This window comes from Eucyclogobius newberryi, unplaced genomic scaffold (genome assembly GCF_026437365.1).
Source record: "Eucyclogobius newberryi isolate DKJ021-1_F unplaced genomic scaffold, fEucNew1.0.hap1 SCAF_8, whole genome shotgun sequence".
NCBI lineage: Eukaryota > Metazoa > Chordata > Actinopteri > Gobiiformes > Gobiidae > Eucyclogobius > Eucyclogobius newberryi.
The window spans coordinates 36,456,421-36,465,459 of NW_027316500.1; the positions used below are offsets into that span (position 1 = coordinate 36,456,421).

Below are 9,039 nucleotides of genomic sequence, written 5' to 3' on the forward strand. Positions count from 1 at the left end.
GGTGGTGTCATGGTGGCGATGAGGGTTGTGTCGTCGTAGCGATGAGGGTGGTGTCGTCGTGGCGATGAGGGTGGTGTCGTGGCGATGAGGGTGGTGTCGTCGTGGCGATGAGGGCGGTGTCGTCGTGGCGATGAGGGTGGTGTTGTTGTAGGGATGAGGGCGGTGTCGTCGTGGGGATGAGGGTGGTGTCGTCATGGTGTCGTCGTGGCGATGAGGGCGGTGTCGTCGTGGGGATGAGGGTGGTGTCGTCGTGGGGATGAGGGTGGTGTCGTCGTGGCGATGAGGGTGGTGTCATGGCGGCCCCGTGGCGATGAGGGTGGTGTCATCATGGTGTCGTCGTGGCGATGAGGGTGGTGTCATCATGGTGTCGTCGTGGCGATGAGGGTGGTGTCATCATGGTGTCGTCGTGGCGATGAGGGTGGTGTCGTCGTGGCGATGAGGGTGGTGTCTTCATGGTGTCGTCGTGGCGATGAGGGTGGTGTCGTCATGGCGATGAGGGTGGTGTTTTCATGGTGTCGTCCTGGCGATGAGGGTGGTGTCGTCATGGCGATTAGGGTGGTGTCGTCATGGCGATGAGGGTGGTGTCATCATGGGCGTCGTCGTGGCGATGTGGGTGGTGTCGTCATGAAGATGAGGGTGGTGTCGTCATGGAGATGAGGGTGGTGTCATGGCGGCGTCGTGGCGATGAGGGTGGTGTCGTCATGGCGATGAGGGTGGTGTCTTCATGGTGTCGTCCTGGCGATGAGGGTGGTGTCGTCATGGCGATCAGGGTGGTGTCGTCATGGCGATGAGGGTGGTGTCGTCGTGGCGATCAGGGTGGTGTCGTGGTGTCATAGCGTCTTCGTGGCGATGAGGGTGGTGTCATCATGGCGTCGTCGTGGTGATGAGGGTGGCGTCGTCATGGTGTCGTCGTGGCGATGAGGGTGGCGTCGTCATGGTGTCGTCGTGGCGATGAGGGTAGTGTCATGGTGGCAATGAGGGTGGTGTCATCGTGGCGATGAGGGTGGTGTTGTCATGGTGTCGTCCTGGCGATGAGGGTGGTGTCGTCATGGCGTCGTCGTGGTGATGAGGGTGGCGTCGTCATGGTGTCGTCGTGGCGATGAGGGTGATGTCATCATGTCGTCGTCGTGGCGATGAGGGTAGTGTCATGGTGGCAATGAGGGTGGTGTCATCGTGGCGATGAGGGTGGTGTCGTCGTGGCGATGAGGGTGGTGTTGTCATGGTGTCGTCCTGGCGATGAGGGTGGTGTCGTCATGGCGATGAGGGTGGTGTTTTCTTGGTGTCGTCCTGTCGATGAGGGTGGTGTCGTCATGGCGATGAGGGTGGTGTTTTCATGGTGTCGTCCTGGCGATGAGGGTGGTGTCGTCATGGCGATGAGGGTGGTGTTTTCATGGTGTCGTCCTGGCGATGAGGGTGGTGTCGTCATGGCGATCAGGGTGGTGTCGTCATGGCGATGAGGGTGGTGTCATCATGGGCGTCGTCGTGGCGATGTGGGTGGTGTCGTCATGGCGATGAGGGTGGTGTCGTCATGGCGATTAGGGTGGTGTCGTCGTGGCGATGAGGGTGGTGTCATGGCGGCGTCGTGGCGATGAGGGTGGTGTCGTCATGGCGATGAGGGTGGTGTTGTCATGGTGTCGTCCTGGCGATGAGGGTGGTGTCGTCATGGCGATGAGGGTGGTGTCTTCATGGTGTCGTCCTGGCGATGAGGGTGGTGTCGTCATGGCGATCAGGGTGGTGTCGTCATGGCGATGAGGGTGGTGTCGTCGTGGCGATCAGGGTGGTGTCGTGGTGTCATAGCGTCTTCGTGGCGATGAGGGTGGTGTCATCATGGCGTCGTCGTGGTGATGAGGGTGGCGTCGTCATGGTGTCGTCGTGGCGATGAGGGTGATGTCATCATGTCGTCGTCGTGGCGATGAGGGTAGTGTCATGGTGACAATGAGGGTGGTGTCATCGTGGCGATGAGGGTGGTGTCGTCGTGGCGATGAGGGTGGTGTCGTCGTGGCGATGAGGGTGGTGTCGTGGCGATGAGGGTGGTATCATGGCGTTGTCGTGGCGATGAGGGTGGTGTCATGGTGTCGTCGTGGCGATGAGGGTGGTGTCGTCGTGGCGATGAGGATGGTGTCTTCGTGGCGATGAGGGTGGTGGTGGCGTCATGAGGATGAGGGTGGTGTCGTCGTGGCGATGAGGGTGGTGTCGTTTTGGGGATGAGGGCGATGTCCCGGTGTCGTCGTGGCGATGAGGGTGGTGTCGCCGTGGCGATGAGGGTGGTGTCTTCATGGTGTCGTCCTGGCGATGAGGGTGGTGTCGTCATGGCGATGAGGGTGGTGTCGTCATGGCGATGAGGGTGGTGTCGTCATGGCGATGTGGGTGGTGTCTTCATGGTGTCGTCCTGGCGATGAGGGTGGTGTCGTCATGGCGATCAGGGTGGTGTCATGGCGATGAGGGTGGTGTCGTCGTGGCGATCAGGTTAGTGTCGTGGTGTCATGGCGTCTTCGTGGCGATGAGGGTGGTGTCGTCGTGGTGATGAGGGTGGTGTCATGGTGTCGTCGTGGCGATGAGGGTGGTGTCATGGTGGCGATGAGGGTGGTGTCATGGTGGCGATGAGGGTGGTGTCGTCGTAGCGATGAGGGTGGTGTCGTCGTAGCGATGAGGGTGGTGTCGTCGTGGCGATGAGGGTGGTGTCGTGGCGATGAGGGTGGTGTCGTCGTGGGGATGAGGGTGTTGTCGTCGTGGGGATGAGGGTGGTGTCGTCGTGGGGATGAGGGTGGTGTCGTCGTGGGGATGAGGGTGGTGTCGTCGTGGCGATGAGGGTGGTGTCATGGCGGCGCCGTGGCGATGAGGGTGGTGTCATCATGGTGTCGTCGTGGTGATGAGGGTGGTGTCGTCGTGGGGATGAGGGTGGTGTCGTCGTGGCGATGAGGGTGGTGTCGTCGTGGCGATGAGGGTGGTGTCGTCGTGGGGATGAGGGTGGTGTCGTCGTGGCGATGAGGGTGGTGTCGTCGTGGGGATGAGGGTGGTGTCGTCGTGGGGATGAGGGTGGTGTCGTCGTGGGGATGAGGGTGGTGTCGTCGTGGCGATGAGGGTGGTGTCATGGCGGTGCCGTGGCGATGAGGGTGGTGTCTTCATGGTGTCGTCCTGGCGATGAGGGTGGTGTCGTCATGGCGATGAGGGTGGTGTCTTCATGGTGTCGTCCTGGCGATCAGGGTGGTGTCGTCATGGCGATCAGGGTGGTGTCGTCATGGCGATCAGGGTGGTGTCGTCATGGCGATGAGGGTGGTGTCGTCGTGGCGATCAGGGTGGTGTCGTGGTGTCATGGCGTCTTCGTGGCGATGAGGGTGGTGTCATCATGGCGTCGTAGTGGTGATGAGGGTGGTGTCGTCGTGGCGATGAGGGTGGTGTCATGTGTCGTCATGGCGATGAGGGTGGTGTCATAGTGGTGTCATCATGGCGATGAGGGTGGTGTCGTCGTGGCGATGAGGGTGGTGTCGTCGTTGCGATGAGGGTGGTGTCATGGTGGCGATGATGGTGGTGTCGTCATGGCGATGAGGGTGGTGTCGTCGTTGCGATGAGGGTGGTGTCATCATGGCGATGAGGGTGGTGTCGTCATGGCGATGAGGGTGGTGTCGTCGTGGCGACGAGGGTGGTGTTGTCATGGTGTCGTCCTGGCGATGAGGGTGGTGTCGTCATGGCGATGAGGGTGGTGTTGTCATGGTGTCGTCCTGGCGATGAGGGTGGTGTCGTCATGGCGATCAGGGTGGTGTCGTCATGGCGATGAGGGTGGTGTCGTCGTGGCGATGAGGGTGGTGTCATCATGGCGGCGTCGTGGCGATCAGGGTGGTGTCGTGGTGTCATGGTGTCGTCGTGGAGATGAGGGTGGTGTCATCATGTTGTCGTCGTGGCGATGAGGGTGGTGTCGTGGTGTCATGGTGTCGTCATGGCGATGAGGGTGGTGTCATGGTGGCGATGAGGGTGGTGTCATCATGGCGATGAGGGTGGTGTCGTCGTGGCGATGAGGGTGGTGTCGTCGTGGCGATGAGGGTGGTGTCATGGCGTCGTCGTGGCGATGAGGGTGGTGTCGTCGTGGCGATGAGGGTGGTGTCATGGCGTCGTCGTGGGGATGAGGGTGGTGTCGTCGTGGGGATGAGGGTGGTGTCATCATGGCGATGAGGGTGGTGTCGTCGTGGGGATGAGGGTGGTGTCGTCGTGGGGATGAGGGTGGTGTCGTCGTGGGGATGAGGGTGGTGTCATCATGGCGATGAGGGTGGTGTCGTCGTGGCGATGAGGGTGGTGTCGTCGTGGCGATGAGGGTGGTGTCATGGCGTCGTCGTGGGGATGAGGGTGGTGTCGTCCACAGGGAGAAGAGCAGGGGAGGCCCAGGCGTTCATAAGACTTGATGTTTAAGGGTCTGTTCTTTACCTCAGATGCCCCGGCTGTGGAGCGTGAGGACCTGTTCGTGCAGAAGCTGCGTCAGTGCTGTGTTCTGTTTGACTTCGTGTCTGACCCGCTCTCTGACCTCAAGTACAAGGAAGTGAAACGCGCCGGACTGAACGAGATGGTCGAGTTCATCACACACAACAACGAGGTGCTAACAGACACCATCTACCCCGAGGCTGTGTGTATGGTGAGTACCCGAGCTCGTGTTCCCCTCTTCCATGTTCCCCTGTCCCGTGTTCCCCTCTTCCATGTTCCCCTGTCCCATGTTCTGTGTTCTCTGGACAGTTCTCGGTGAACGTGTTCCGGACTCTTCCTCCCTCGTCAAACCCGACCGGAGCAGAGTTTGACCCAGAGGAGGACGAGCCCACTCTGGAGGCAGCATGGCCCCACCTACAGGTCAGGAGGAGAACGGGAGGAGAACCGGAGTATGAGGGGAGTAAAGCGGGACTAAAGCGGGACTAAAGCGGGACTAAAGCGGGACTAAAGCGGGACTAAAGCGGGACTAAAGCGGGTCTAAAGCGGGACTAAAGCGGGACTAAAGCGGGACTAAAGCGGGACTAAAGCGGGACTAAAGCGGGTCTAAAGCGGGACTAAAGCGGGACTAAAGCGGGTCTAAAGCGGGACTAAAGCGGGTCTAAAGCGGGACTAAAGCGGGTCTAAAGCGGGTCTAAAGCGGGACTAAAGCGGGACTAAAGCGGGACTAAAGCGGGACTAAAGCGGGACTAAAGCGGGTCTAAAGCGGGACTAAAGCGGGACTAAAGCGGGTCTAAAGCGGGACTAAAGCGGGTCTAAAGCGGGTCTAAAGCGGGACTAAAGCGGGACTAAAGCGGGACTAAAGCGAGTCTAAAGCGGGTCTAAAGCGGGACTAAAGCGGGACTAAAGCGGGTCTAAAGCGGGTCTAAAGCGGGACTAAAGCGGGACTAAAGCGGGTCTAAAGCGGGACTAAAGCGAGTCTAAAGCAGGTCTAAAGCGGGTCTAAAGCGGGACTAAAGCGGGACTAAAGCGGGTCTAAAGCGGGACTAAAGCGAGTCTAAAGCGGTGACGTTCTCTCTGCAGCTCGTGTACGAGTTCTTCTTGCGTTTTCTGGAGTCTCCAGATTTTCAACCAAATGTTTCCAAGAAATACATCGACCAGAAGTTTGTGATGTCGGTGAGTCTGACCTTTGACCCCCGAGACTTTCCCCACACAGCGCTAAAGCTAACCCTAATCTTAGCCATGTGAAACACACGTGAAACACACGTGAAACACACGTGAAACACACGTGAAACACACGTGAAACACACGTGAAACAACACGTGAAACACACGTGAAACACACGTGAAACACACGTGAAACACACGTGAAACAACGTGAAACACACGTGAAACACACGTGAAACACACGTGAAACAACACGAAACACGTGAAACACACGTGAAACACACGTGAAACAACGTGAAACACACGTGAAACACACGTGAAACACACGTGAAACAACACGAAACACGTGAAACACACGTGAAACACACGTGAAACACACGTGAAACACACGTGAAACACACGTGAAACAACACGAAACACGTGAAACACATGTGAAACAACACGTGAAACACACGTGAAACGACACGTGAAACACACGTGAAACACACGTGAAACACACGTGAAACACACGTGAAACGACACGAAACACACGTGAAACACACGTGAAACAACACGTGAAACACACGTGAAACGACACGAAACACACGTGAAACACACGTGAAACACACGTGAAACACACGTGAAACACACGTGAAACAACACAAAACACGTGAAACACACGTGAAACGACACGAAACACACGTGAAACAACACAAAACACGTGAAACACACGTGAAACAACACGAAACAGGTGAAACACACGTGAAACACACGTAAAACACGTGTAGTACGTGTAATGCACTGTTTAAATATCTTCCCCTTGTGTCAGTTGCTGGAGCTGTTCGACAGTGAAGACCCGAGAGAGCGAGACTTCCTGAAGACAATTCTCCACAGGATCTACGGCAAGTTCCTCGGTCTGAGGGCCTACATCCGCCGCCAGATCAACAACATCTTCTACAGGTACTAAACCAGGCCTAAACCAGGACTAAACCAGGCCTAAACCAGGCCTAAACCAGGTCTAAACCAGGCCTAAACCAGGCCTAAACCAGGTCTAAACCAGGCCTAAACCAGGTCTAAACCAGGACTAAACCAGGTCTAAACCAGGACTAAACCAGGCCTAAACCAGGCCTAAACCAGGTCTAAACCAGGACTAAACCAGGACTAAACCAGGTCTAAACCAGGTCTAAACCAGGTCTAAACCAGGACTAAACCAGGACTAAACCAGGACTAAACCAGGACTAAACCAGGTCTAAACCAGGACTAAACCAGGTCTAAACCAGGACTAAACCAGGACTAAACCAGGTCTAAACCAGGTCTAAACCAGGACTAAACCAGGTCTAAACCAGGACTAAACCAGGCCTAAACCAGGCCTAAACCAGGTCTAAACCAGGACTAAACCAGGACTAAACCAGGTCTAAACCAGGCCTAAACCAGGTCTAAACCAGGACTAAACCAGGACTAAACCAGGACTAAACCAGGACTAAACCAGGTCTAAACCAGGACTAAACCAGGTCTAAACCAGGCCTAAACCAGGACTAAACCAGGTCTAAACCAGGACTAAACCAGGACTAAACCAGGTCTAAACCAGGCCTAAACCAGGTCTAAACCAGGACTAAACCAGGACTAAACCAGGTCTAAACCAGGACTAAACCAGGACTAAACCAGGTCTAAACCAGGCCTAAACCAGGTCTAAACCAGGACTAAACCAGGACTAAACCAGGACTAAACCAGGACTAAACCAGGTCTAAACCAGGACTAAACCAGGACTAAACCAGGACTAAACCAGGCCTAAACCAGGTCTAAACCAGGACTAAACCAGGTCTAAACCAGGACTAAACCAGGACTAAACCAGGACTAAACCAGGTCTAAACCAGGACTAAACCAGGACTAAACCAGGTCTAAACCAGGCCTAAACCAGGCCTAAACCAGGACTAAACCAGGCCTAAACCAGGCCTAAACCAGGACTAAACCAGGTCTAAACCAGGCCTAAACCAGGACTAAACCAGGTCTAAACCAGGTCTAAACCAGGTCTAAACCAGGACTAAACCAGGACTAAACCAGGACTAAACCAGGTCTAAACCAGGCCTAAACCAGGACTAAACCAGGACTAAACCAGGCCTAAACCAGGCCTAAACCAGGCCTAAACCAGGACTAAACCAGGTCTAAACCAGGCCTAAACCAGGACTAAACCAGGCCTAAACCAGGCCTAAACCAGGCCTAAACCAGGCCTAAACCAGGACTAAACCAGGTCTAAACCAGGTCTAAACCAGGACTAAACCAGGACTAAACCAGTTCTAAACCAGGCCTAAACCAGGCCTAAACCAGGACTAAACCAGGACTAAACCAGGACTAAACCAGGACTAAACCAGGCCTAAACCAGGACTAAACCAGGACTAAACCAGGACTAAACCAGGACTAAACCAGGTCTAAACCAGGCCTAAACCAGGCCTAAACCAGGTCTAAACCAGGACTAAACCAGGACTAAACCAGGACTAAACCAGGTCTAAACCAGGACTAAACCAGGTCTAAACCAGGCCTAAACCAGGTCTAAACCAGGACTAAACCAGGTCTAAACCAGGACTAAACCAGGACTAAACCAGGTCTAAACCAGGCCTAAACCAGGACTAAACCAGGACTAAACCAGGACTAAACCAGGACTAAACCAGGACTAAACCAGGTCTAAACCAGGACTAAACCAGGACTAAACCAGGCCTAAACCAGGCCTAAACCAGGTCTAAACCAGGACTAAACCAGGACTAAACCAGGACTAAACCAGGTCTAAACCAGGACTAAACCAGGTCTAAACCAGGCCTAAACCAGGACTAAACCAGGACTAAACCAGGACTAAACCAGGTCTAAACCAGGCCTAAACCAGGCCTAAACCAGGACTAAACCAGGCCTAAACCAGGTCTAAACCAGGACTAAACCAGGACTAAACCAGGACTAAACCAGGACTAAACCAGGACTAAACCAGGACTAAACCAGGTCTAAACCAGGTCTAAACCAGGACTAAACCAGGACTAAACCAGGACTAAACCAGGTCTAAACCAGGACTAAACCAGGTCTAAACCAGGACTAAACCAGGACTAAACCAGGTCTAAACCAGGACTAAACCAGGACTAAACCAGGTCTAAACCAGGCCTAAACCAGGTCTAAACCAGGACTAAACCAGGACTAAACCAGGACTAAACCAGGACTAAACCAGGTCTAAACCAGGTCTAAACCAGGACTAAACCAGGACTAAACCAGGACTAAACCAGGTCTAAACCAGGACTAAACCAGGTCTAAACCAGGACTAGACCAGGTCTAAACCAGGTCTAAACCAGGTCTAAACCAGGACTAAACCAGGTCTAAACCAGGACTAAACCAGGTCTAAACCAGGCCTAAACCAGGACTAAACCAGGACTAAACCAGGACTAAACCAGGTCTAAACCAGGACTAAACCAGGACTAAACCAGGACTAAACCAGGACTAAACCAGGTCTAAA

General features: G+C 54.8%; 1 protein-coding gene across 2 annotated transcripts in view; it reads left to right on the forward strand.

Moving 5' to 3' along the window:
• The window catches only part of ppp2r5d (protein phosphatase 2, regulatory subunit B', delta), a 50,838-nt gene that overhangs the window by 27,018 nt on the left and 14,781 nt on the right, over positions 1 to 9,039 (forward strand). For both annotated transcript variants that reach the window (XM_072436682.1, XM_072436683.1), the window contains exons 4-7: positions 4,422 to 4,621; positions 4,720 to 4,830; positions 5,491 to 5,583; positions 6,382 to 6,512. In XM_072436682.1, coding sequence (XP_072292783.1) covers positions 4,422 to 4,621; positions 4,720 to 4,830; positions 5,491 to 5,583; positions 6,382 to 6,512 — 535 coding nt within the window. The remainder of the gene's footprint in view (positions 1 to 4,421; positions 4,622 to 4,719; positions 4,831 to 5,490; positions 5,584 to 6,381; positions 6,513 to 9,039) is intronic.